Below are 12,066 nucleotides of genomic sequence, written 5' to 3'. Positions count from 1 at the left end.
ACAGAGAACCTGTCCCCCTCCAAAAAAGTGTTTTGACCTACTCAGACAGAAAGTAATGAGATGTACCTACAGAGCATTAGTTATACCAGAAGGGTTAGAGTAGTGCATCTGTCTGGGCTGAAAGATTCAAATGGCCCATCTTCTGTAACACAACACTAGTGGTAGCAAGTCCCAGAACCTGGGGCTCTCAGTTTCTAAAATGTGCTCCTGACTTTGCTTTCTCTTTTGGAGGGATGAACAGACTAATATTAAAGATTAAGAGAAAGGAATTACATCTGGACACAGCAGGACAAATAATTTACATTCACACTTATCATTCCTGTTGCTAATGTTTTCTCCTTAGCATACCCCCCCTTACATCTTTCGCTCCTTGCCACCCATACCTTCCTACGAAAGCGAAGTCCCTCCCCCTTCTTCTTCTTTTTTTTTTTATAACAGTGAAATTCAGCCCTCCTATATTCAGCCTTATGCATATAGACTATACCCTTAGACCAGAGGTTGGCAAATTATAACCTGCAGGGCAATTCTAGGCCGGACCCTGCTTTTTTCTTTTTATCAATTTTTAAATTTTTAATAGGGACCAGTTCCCCTATGTTGCCCAAGCTGGTCTTGAACTCCTGGCCTCAAGTGATTCTCCTCCCAAAGTGCTGGGAATACAGATGAGTCACTGTGCCTGGCCAGGGCCCTGTTTTTGTAAATAAAGTTTTAATGAAACACAGCCACAACCACTTGTTTATAGGTTGCCTATGGGCCGGATGTAGTGGCTCATGTCTGTAATCCTAGCACTCTGGGAGGCGCAGGTGGATCACTTGAACTCAGGTGTTCAAGACCAGCCTGTGCAAGAGCGAGACCCAGTCTCCACTAAAAATAGAAAAATTAGCTGGGCGCCATGGCACACACCTGTAGTCCCAGCTACTTGGGAGGCTGAGGCAGGAGGATCTCTTGAGTCCAGGAGTTTGAGCTAGACACTCTAGCCCGGGCAATAGAGCAAGAGTTTGTCTCAAAAGAAAAAAAAAAAAAAGTAGATTGCCTATGGCTGTTTTTCACTACAACAGCAGAGTTGAATAGCTAGGACAAAAATCATTCGGTCTATAAAGCCTAAAATGTTGAATCTCTGGCCCTTTACAGAAAAGTTTATAGATTCCTGCCTTACACCATTAAGATGATCTTCTAAATAATCAGTTCTCTTCCTAAGAAACATTCTTCTCTTAAGACATCTGCAATGTGAAATTCTTAGTACTGTAATATGTTAACTTAAGGAATTAATTAAGTTATGATATGTTTATAGGGTATATAGTCCTTTTATCTATAATTTTTTTTAAGCTCAATTTTGAAGCAAATCTTGTGAAAGTGTAGGAGTGATGATGGTGGGGAAATTGGGAAAGATTTGAAAGAGGGCAGATACCCCTTTGGAGAGTTTTAGCTATGGAGGGGAGAAGAGCTGGGGCAGTGGCTAGAGAGGAATAGTAATCCTTACTTACTATGCTAACTTGTTGTGATCACAAAGTATGAAGCATCAAGTACACAGTAGGCACTCAGAAAAAGAGTTGTCACACTCTCCGCCTAACCCCTATAACAACAAGAAAGACAGCGAGGATTTTCAAAGGTCTAATGAGTAGTAAACCAACATACAGAAGTAAGTTCAGCCTCAGCAGTTACCAAAAAAATAAGAAACAATGAGATGCTAGTTTCATTGATTAGATTAGGACAATTTAAAATCTCATAGCACTCACACAATTTATGGTTTAAAGGTCACTGCCACCTACCCAAGCACACTAATAGCAGTCAGTGTTCAGGGCTCACTGTGGCACTAGCGGCCATTTCAGCATCACCTCAGATGGATACATACCAAGGCATTCTCTCCCTCCTACCAGTAGCCCCGCCCCTAACCATCTTGGGGCAAAAAATTGTTTTAAATCACATTGAAAAAAAGTTTATTTAAAAAAGTTCTAGCAGCAAGAACAGTAACAAAACAAAAGGAGAGACGGACAAACAAAACAAGAAGAGGTTGTGTCCTGCAGGACTTGTCTCCATTCTTAATCGAGTTCTTTATACCGAGCAAACATGACTCTTCGAACAGCATCTCGGTAAGTCTCATTAGACTGTCTCTTGCTGGTTCTTCCTGGGGCCCCAACACTGGGGCCCCTCATCCGGCCTTCAGTCTGCAAATCAGAGACAAACAGTGAAGTGGGCCCTATGAATTCATTAGCTTCAGGGCTGATTTTTTGCCACAAGCATTTCTGGACCAATAAGGAGCAGCATATAGGAGAATTTTTTAGAATCTTTCATTATTAAAAAAATACCCAAGATGAATAAGGAGGGTGGTGATACCACGACTGCAGGATACAGGCTTCAATACCACAGATATAAGAAGCTCTGTAGGAGATAAGGCAATCTCTTATGGTTGGCATTTTCAGAGGAGAATCAAGCCAACATAGAATGGGCAATGTTCCTTCTTACCACCTTTTCTAAAGGCTCTTCCTCAAATATGAGGGGCAAAGTCCCAGGACTAACTACATGCTGCCCAAATTTTAGCCATCAACGATCTCTGCCATCAACGATCCTTCTTAGAGATGCCTTTGTACCTTTCATTGCTAGTTATCTGCTTCTTTTTATCAAATGATCCTTCAGTCTTAAACTGTTCGATTCCCGTACTGCTCCACTGTTTATTCCTTATAAGAGTGCGATGAACCCCATTCCAATTTCTGTCCTTCCCAATGCCACCCAAACCACAAAGAACCCAGCATGCCAGTAATCAAGACCAAAGAGTTCCTCAGCTTCCATGTCCTATGGAAGTACGGCAGTCCTATGGAAGTAGCATAATGTCTTATGCCAGCAGTAGAGAAATCCTAACTAAAAGGCAAAGACACCACTCTAAGCCAGAAAATGAAAGTTAAGTATATTCCAGGTTTGTGTCACCCGTAACAAGACGGAAACCATTTCACCTCCTCTGAAGAAGCCAATCCAGGATGGCCATATCCTAGGCCTGTCCCTTTCCTCCAGCCAGTGCCCTGTTGGATACAGCCCCCTTTGCTGCTAGTGTCCAGATCTTCTTTATCAACAGGTTTACGATCACTGCAAAAGAAGCAGAACCATCACTTGTAAGGTGCCCTGCTTATGAGCCTAATTTAAATCTGTCTTCTTGATTTACATCTATCTCCTAATAAGGCTTTTTTTTTTTGAGACACAGTCTCGCTTTGTTGCCCAGGCTAGAGTGAGTGCTGTGGCATCAGCCTAGCTTACAGCAACCTCAAACTTCTGGGCTAAAGCAATCCTCCTGCCTCAGCCTCCTGAGTAGCTGGACTACAGGCATGCGCCACCATGCCCAGCTCATTTTTTCTATATATATATTAGTTGGCCAATTAATTTCTTTCTATTTATAGTAGAGACGGGGTCTCACTCTTGCTCAGGCTGGTTTCGAACTCTTGACTTCAAGCGATCGGCCTGCCTCGGCTTCCCAGAGTGCAAGGATTACAGGCGTGAGCCACCGCGCCCGGCCATATCTCCTAATAAAGCATATTAAAGAATACTTCTGAGTACCTGCTAGCTCTGTACCAGGCTTTGTCATAAGGATACAGAGATGACCAAAATTTGGCTGTGTTTCTGAGGAAGGATTTGAAAATTCTATCAATAGATGCCGTAGAAAACTAAAGAGCTCAACCACAGATCTGGCAACAGTGGATATCTGCCACAGATATACAGTAGAGGGAACTTAACTCTGAAGGAGCATTATTGAAAATGACAGGAATTTCAACAGGAAGGTACCTAAATTGGGTCTTCATAAATGAAGAGTTAAGTCAATTAGAAAAAACATGAGAGAAAAGGAGGACACAAGCAAGAAATGAAAGGACACAATTTGTCTAGGAGAGGAGTGGTATGAATTGATGGATTGATGCTGTTATTGTGGGAGTAAAGGTTAGTTATCTCAGGAGTGGGTTCCTGATAAAAGGACAAATCTGACCTGTCTCACTCAAGCTCTCCTGCCTTTTCACCTTGAGATGATACAGCAAGAAAGCCCTCATCAGCTAAAGCACCTTGGGCAGCCTCCTGAACAATAAGCCAGATACATTTCAGTTCATTATATAAATTACCGAGTCTGCAGTATTGTTATGGGATGTCATTACAAAACAGACTAAGATGGGGGCAAGACTTAATTAGGGATTTGACCACTAATTGGATATAGGGGATAAAGGAAGAATACTAGGTTGATATAGATGCTGCTACTCTGAAACAGGAAACATGAAGTTTAGAAGGACTGGACTGGAGTATAATGTGGAATGTAATAATGAGCAATTGCTCAGTATGAGGAGCATGAGAAGTGTCCAAGAGTACATGCCCAGGAGGCAAATGGAAATAGCAATTTTGAGCTCAGAAAACAGAACTGATTTAAGATGTAGCCACAGGACTTTTTAGCCTGTTGGTGGTGGCTAATGTCCTTGGGTACCTTAGAAAACCTAGTTCGAGGGGGTAGAGCAGCAAGAATAAAGGAGCACTGAGAGAAAAATCCTGGAGAACACTGAGATTTACCCAGAAAAGGAAGAGGAGCAGGAAAGACAACTGAGAAGGAGAACCAGGAACATGTGGCATGAAGGGTACTAAGAATAGAGGAAGGTCTCTTTCTGTTACCCTGACTGGCCTCATTCCAACTGACTCAGAGCTAAGGTTCCTCCTTGTGGCTGACTCTTTCACCTTTATTCTACTCCACTGTTATTTCAAATTGCAGAGAATGACCCAATGGGATGTCACATTGATTAAGTGGTCCCACCCTAACACTTCTTCAAAATGTAAACAAAATAGACTAGAATAGAAATATCAGAGTATATGCACACAGTAAGGAAGTATTCTTTTTCAGTTGAGTATTTCCTTTTCAGTTATACACACACTATTATTGTGCCATGATATAAAAATGTATCTTACTGTGGGTTGTGATCCAGTAAGTTAGAATGCCAGAGCCCCAGACTCTGTCCTGCCTCCTCAGGGGCCTTGCTCTGTCAATCATCTATCTCCTTTTTCCCATGGTCATAACCTCCTCTGGCTACTGCTTCTTTTGCTTACCAACATACAGACCTGCACAACTCTCTCTTGTTATAAATGACTACATCTACTCCTGCTAATGTGCCCTATTGCCCCCTTTTAACCCTTTCAAGGCCTTTACTGCCCCTTTTCCTCTCAGCTGCCCAATAGAAACCTGTGCATCATGAGTGACTTTTCCCTCCCTCCAGACAACCAATCAATCACAAAGATTGTCTTTTTTTTTTTTTGGAGACAGAGTCTGGCTCTGTTGCCCAGGTTAGACTGGTGTCAGCCTAGCTCACTGCAACCTCAAACTCCTGGGCTCAAGTGATCCTCCTGCCTCAGCCTCCCAAATAGCTGGGACTAAAGACGCTTGATACCATGCCCAGATAATTTTTTGTTTCTATTTTTAGTAGGTCAGCTAATTTTTTCTATTTTTAGTAGAGACAGGGGTCTCACTCTTGGTGAGGCTGGTCTTGAAATCCTGACTTAAAGCGATCATCCTGCCTTGGCCTCCCAGAGTACTAGGATTATAGGCGTGAGCTACCACACCCAGCCACAAAGACTGTCTCTAATCTACTCGCCTTTGCACACTCAGTCTTCTCTTGGGTAACTGCGCTCCCTCACTTGAATCACAACAGAAGTTGAGTTATTACTTCTCTACAAACTTGTCTTCATGTAATTAGTAATTTCTTCAGAATGCAAAGCTAGATCAATACCCTGCTTAAAATCATCCCATAACCTTACACCACCTTTAAGATAAAGCCTTAGCATGGTATTCAAGGCATATGAACAACATGAACTGGCCTCCATCTGTTAGATAGCTTTATCTCCTGTAACTCAACAATACAGCCCCAATGTTCAGCACGCCAAACTAATTAAAATTCCTCAATCATGAGCTCTCTTTCATCCATAGTGTTCACTCCTCTTACCTACTAATTTTTGTGTCTGCCCTATGTGACACATCATTTCCTACACGTTCTGTGTCCAGTCAAGGACACAGATGTATGTCTTGTCCACCCAAGCATTCTTTGGACTTAATGCAGTGCCTGTTGATAAGTGAGTTATCAACACATTTTACATAACTCTGGGCTTACAACTTGAAAACCATCTGACTGGAAACAAGCACAGGAAAGTAGAGATCATATATCTCCATCAACAGCCAATCATGTATTTATTTAGTACCTATGTTGTGAGAATGCACATTCCCTAGAGAAAAAGCCCAAGTGTGACATTCTGATCAGGCCTATATGGAGGGTACATCATTACTGATGAAGAGAGAGAGGGATTCTGACCATAGCCACTCTAGCCCTGACTTTGAGCAGCTGAAGCAGCCAGGCAACCTTCCACATAAACAGGCATTCCCTATATAAAGACAAATGGTCAAAAGGCTGGGGTGGACCTCATGCTCAAGGAGTTCAGGTACAATCTACTCTAATAACTTCACATCCCTGAGAGAGAAAATACCAGCAGAGTTGGAGAAGGAGATGGTTTTACCATTAGGCCTCAAAGACTAGGCTGAATAAAGAATTCCTGGCTTACCTGTCAGTTTCCCTGGAGTATTTAATCCGTTTCCTTTCTGGAGAGTCCAAAGATTGGAGCTTTTCCCTGCGATCATTTCCTCTTTCTTTAAATTTTCCCTGTTGGTAAGCACAAGAGCAGACCTGAAATTTCCACCTGAGGAAACTGGGGAGTGGGGAAGCTTTACCCATTCCTGATATTTCTTTTAATTTGAAGGTAGTCAATTGGTAACTACTGGAATCTCAAATTCCTTCACATATTCTTCTAGAGAAGGCAGTGACTTCTCTGACTGGAAAATTTGGAAAAAATAAGCTGGCATGCTTGTCCCAGCTGTCTTTTCCCCTTCTGAGAAGCAGGTGATCTCCAATAGGCGGATTCTTTTTTGTTTGTTTGTTTGTTTTGTTTTTTGAGCTCCTTGTAACATTACAATAGGTGGATTCTTAACCATCACATAAGAGAAGCCAGTGATGCCTATAACTGGGTAGGTAAGTCAGCCTAATCGTATGGTCGAGGTAGCAAGTCTATGTGCCTCTCACACTAAGCTACACCCTCCAGCTTAGCCTTTAACAGTAAAGGATGCTATTTCAGGAGTTCTGTTCAATACTCCATCTTCTAAACAGATTTAAAAGTTGAACAGGAGAGAGGACTGCTATTATTTGACCTGCCTGGAGACCCTAATACCACCTTTTAAAAAAATATCAACTTGCTGGGTACAGTGGCATATGCCTATAATCCTGGCTACTTGGAAGGCTGAGGTAGGAGAATTGTTTAGTACAGGAGTTCAAGACCAGCCGGGGCAACACAGCAAAACCCCATTTCAAAAAACAAAGAAAAAAGAATATGCTATGGAGAAATGAACTGGCAGGGAAGGAAATTCTGGGGCTGGGAGGTAGGGGGTGAAATCAACTTTATTGAGGTATAACTTATAAACAGTTAAAACAATCCATTTCTTTTTCAACCCGGGAAAACAATCCATCTTAAGCTATAATTTGACGAGGTGTGCCAATTTCCTGGTTTAGATATGTGTACTATAGTCATACACATACAAAATATTAACATTGAGGGAGGCTGGGCAAAGGATACACAAGACTTGTCTATACATTTCTTTGCAACTTCTGTGAATCCATAAATTTTCCAAATGTTGAAAAAATAATTTTTTTTTTTTTTTTTTTTTTTTTTTTTTTTGAGACAGAGTCTCACTTTGTTGTCCAGGCTAGAGTGAGTGCCGTGGCATCAGCCTAGCTCACAGCAACCTCAAACTCCTGGGCTCAAGCGATCCTCCTGCCTCAGCCTCCCGAGTAGCTGGGACTACAGGCATGCGCCACCATGCCCGGCTAATTTTTTATATATATATATCAGTTGGCCAATTAATTTCTTTCTATTTATAGTAGAGACGGGGTCTCGCTCTTGCTCAGGCTGGTTTTGAACTCCTGACCTTGAGCAATCCGCCCGCCTCGGCCTCCCAAGAGCTAGGATTATAGGCGTGAGCCACAGCACCCGGTCGAAAAAATAATTTTTTTAAATAGGGTCTCACTCTGCTGCCCAGGCTAGAGTGCAGTGGTGTCCTCATAGCTCACTGTAACCTCCAACTCCTGGGCTCAAGGGATCCTCCCACCTCAACTTCCTGAGTAGCTGAGACTATAGGTGCATGCCACCTAGTTAATTTTTATTTTATTTTATCTTATTTTATTTTTTGTAAGGACAGTGTTTTGATATTGCCCAGGTTGGTCTTGAATCCTGGCCTCAAGCAATCCTCCTGGCCTTGGCCTTCCAAAGTGCATGAATTACAGGCATGAGGCACTGTGCCCAGCCAAGTTTTGACAAATATATACACCATCTCCTGGGGCCTCTTCATTCTCTGTCTTCTTGTAAGGAGGGATCAGCACAGCCTATAAAGTCTATACCAGAAAACAAAAAGAGTTGGGGTCAAAGGAGTTAATAGTCACCGAAATTTACCTCCCGTTCTCTCCTCTCCAGATATGCCAGCTCCTGCTCAGACTGTTTTATCTTCCGGTGGATTTCCAGGTTTTGCTGAGAGGAGAGGGAATTCTATGAGTATAGATCTAGAAAAAAATGGTCCTAGAAATGCCTGTAGGCCTTTCCCACTAGCTGTTTTAGGACTGTAGCTCTTCTGACTGATCAACTCTCCTAAATGACTACTGTACCTTGCAAGCGACAATCCCTATAACTGGTCTTGCCTTAGTCTGTCTCATCAATGGGAACCCAGATTCTGATGCAGGCTTGTCATATAGATTAGTTACATGGTGTGGCACAAGAGGAAACTTCATTTTACTTTTCTCCAAAATGTGGAATACAAAAATCTGGTATATTTCTTTATTTAAGGTGAAAATTATGGGAGAGAGGATCTGAGCACAGCAGTGAAGAAAACCAAATGCCCATATACTCTGCCTACCACCACCACCTATCACCCACACTAGTCACTCTTTCAATCCCCCAGAGAAATGTAAAAGGAGCTCCAGGGTCTTGAAAGAATCAAAAGATTGCTCTGAAAGTCCCATAGTCTTCAAGCATGGCTCTACTACATAAGCCCTCAGGCATATAAATGAAACTTAAAGAGTCTAAAGCAGTTCTTATATGGAGAGGTTGTTCTTTGTACTGGAAGACCCAAGGAAAGGAAAAGTACTACAGTCTACTTTCTATTGTCCTAGGGTCAGTTCAGTTTGTGGATTTACCAGACCTGTGGCTTCTCTTTCCTGACAATAATTAATACTTTTCCTCTCTTTAGCCATTTATTAGTATTTATACCAGAGCTGAAAATCAAATGTGTCAGTCTGATGATTTGGAATTCCAGAAGGTCAAAGGGATGTAGGAGGTAATCTGTTCTAAGGATAGTCAGGAAGCTTCTCATAATCCTAGAAGATTTGTAGAACCTCTGTGGAGGTGGGTGGGAAAAGTAGTATATATACTACCAAAAGCAGAATGTTTCAGCTTTTAGCTAAGTAAGACTTTGGGTTTGTGCTGAGATAAAGTCTAAACCCAAGTCCCATCACCTGCTCTTTTGGCTCCTTGGTCAGTACATATAAATAGCAAGACTGTAGGTGAGGACTAATGTATGTCAGTTTAACATCCTGAGAATATCTGTTATGCTATGGCTTATAGCAATACTCACTATACGAAGAGATGGTAGAATTTGACTCACCTATAGTGAAAACTACACATTGTCAGAGCTGGATAGAATCAGGTGAAGCTATTAAGTACCAAAGAAGAGAAGGGGCTTATCTGAGGTCCAATTGTTAGGTTAATTGCAGAATTAAGATGAGAAACTCAGCAAGTAAGCTTCCTTCTCCACAGCCCTTTCTCTTCCTGCACATCCTCTGTATTTGGTGCCCTAAACCAACCCACACTGCTTGCCCTTGGGTTTACACACTGAAGTTCTTCAAAGGTGGGCACAACCTTATTTCAGAGCAATTCATTCTCGAATTGGACTGATTTAATGATAGGAACAGGGGCTGACATGCTGAGGAAGAACAGTATAAGCTTCTTTATTCCCTATAAAGCCAATTGATAAGAATGAAAGGTTTAAAAGGTCATATCGCCTTCTCCTAATACCTTGTGCAGGTCTGACAGCTGCTGATGTTTGATCAGAACTTCTTTATTGGGAAACTGCCTCCTGCAGAGCAGACAAGCCAGTTTATTCCAATCAGTGAGTCTGTCTTCTTCATTCTCCTTCTTGGTCATCTCCTCCCGCTGCTGGGGCTGTACCGTACGCGGTTGTGGGGGAGGGGTCTGTTCCTCCTCTTCTTCCTCTTCATAGTCACTGTCTCCTCCATATTCACCCAGGAGGCCAATCAATGGGTTTACCACCTTAGGCTGGAAGAAGAAGGCCAAGAATCAACACCAAATTCAACCTATATTTTGGGGCCCAGTTCATGGATATTCTGATATGGGCATCTCCTTTCTTTGTTTTCTTTTAGTTGGAATAAGGAATTGGGTTCATTATTCCATCATGGCCCCACTGACCATGCTGCTCATTTCTCAGATGGAATGAACATGACTAGAGCTTGACTCTGCTTCTTGTTCATTGAGATAAACCTGAGTAGTTCCCTTAGAAGTGACTCTAGCAACAGAATGTGAGGAGAAGGAAGAGAAAGGAGGAACTGACAGAAAATGGCAAGAGAGTTAAAAAGTTACAAGTCAAAAGAGGAAGAGATAAATACCTCCAAGTCAGTGTAACCAATAGAGGAAAGGAAAGATGAATTTCATCAAAGCTGTAACAAATGGGATTTAGGAGGTAAACTAAAAGCAACCGCAGTGATAAGCAGTCAGGGAGATGGATCCAGTTCCTGAGTGAGGTAAAGACATAGGCATGGTTAAGAGAGATGCTACTATGAGCTGAATTGATAATGTGGAGCAGGCAAAGAGTACCTTGTGGGAATTGTTAAATAATAATGCATGGTCACAGGTTCTATGATCAATCAAAACAGAAAAAATAAAGTATGGTCACTACTGTTAAATATTTGTATTCAACCAGAATCACTAGTGATCAGATTGAGATTATAACTTCAAAGTATCTAAAAAATAGTTGCAGGCCAGGTGCGGTGGCTCACGCCTGTAACCCTAGCACTCTGGGAGGCTGAGGCGGATGGATTGCTCAAGGTCAGGAGTTTGAAACCAGCCTGAGTGAGACCCCGTCTCTACTAAAAATAGAAAGAAATTAATTGACCAACTAAATATATATATACAAAAAATTAGCCGGGCATGGTGGCGGATGCCTGTAGTCCCAGCTACTCGGGAGGGTGAGGCAGTAGGATCACTTGAGCCCAGGAGTTTGAGGTTGCTGTGACCAAGGCTGATGCCACGGCACTCACTCTAGCCTGAGCAACAAAGTGAGACTCTGTCTCAAAAAAAAGGTGCTAATATTAGCATCATTCACTCTGGCCAGGCAGAATAATATAATATAAAATAATAATGACCATGCATACAGTCTCTATCTAAGAGATTCTTATGTAGCACCAAAAGGCAGGAAACATCAAGGCCAGGAAAATGAGTTTCCTTGGTGATTTATAGAAGAACTGACAACAAGATCATAAAAAGGGCCAGGCATCTCTTGGTCTGGTGGAATGGCACAGGGTAGAGAGAGAGCAGATAACTGCCTCTGATTCTCTAGTAATACCCCTATTACCAAACAGGAAAATTTGCATTATGCTTGTACTAAAGAGGAATCCTTATTTGGGAGACACAGAGAGCTAAAGGACCAATGCTAAAGTGAGACATTTGTCTTTTAGCTTCCTTTCCCACCCAGAACCAGTCCCACCCCTATAGCAGGGGATCAGTGTTAGCCTTACTGGAGGTGGACTCTCTTCCTTCTTCACAGTAGGAGGCAGGGGCTTTTTAAAGACGTCCTCTGGGGGGGCCTTCCCCTCACTGGTATTTTCCTGAAACTGATCAAACCCAGAGATAATTCTTATAAGATACTCACTCATAAAAACTGGGTTAAGAATTTCAATTTAAAAAAAAAAAAAGAATTAACTCTTAAAATTAGGCTGATTTTCTAAACTTCCTAATTTGTGA

The 12,066-nt window shown here is 42.0% G+C and overlaps 1 protein-coding gene across 10 annotated transcripts in view; it reads right to left on the bottom strand.

Annotated features, from left to right (window-relative positions):
* Positions 1-945: 945 nt before the first annotated feature.
* RBM6 (RNA binding motif protein 6) overlaps positions 946-12,066 on the bottom strand; it is a 122,926-nt gene continuing 111,805 nt past the window's right edge. For 8 of the 10 annotated variants that reach the window (XM_076007876.1, XM_012771325.3, XM_076007879.1 and 5 more), the window contains 6 exons: positions 11,841-11,936; positions 10,105-10,365; positions 8,491-8,565; positions 6,556-6,653; positions 2,946-3,075; positions 1,919-2,162 (listed from right to left, as the gene is read on the bottom strand). In XM_076007876.1, coding sequence (XP_075863991.1) covers positions 2,037-2,162; positions 2,946-3,075; positions 6,556-6,653; positions 8,491-8,565; positions 10,105-10,365; positions 11,841-11,936 — 786 coding nt within the window. In that variant the 3' untranslated portion in view covers positions 1,919-2,036. Of the gene's footprint in view, positions 1,571-1,918; positions 2,163-2,945; positions 3,076-6,555; positions 6,654-8,490; positions 8,566-10,104; positions 10,366-11,840; positions 11,937-12,066 lie in introns of those variants that run through there. The other 2 variants (XM_076007874.1, XM_076007875.1) reach the window with 2 other exon arrangements.

This window comes from Microcebus murinus, chromosome 1 (genome assembly GCF_040939455.1).
Source record: "Microcebus murinus isolate Inina chromosome 1, M.murinus_Inina_mat1.0, whole genome shotgun sequence".
NCBI lineage: Eukaryota > Metazoa > Chordata > Mammalia > Primates > Cheirogaleidae > Microcebus > Microcebus murinus.
This window is presented reverse-complemented; position numbering and strand designations above follow the sequence as displayed.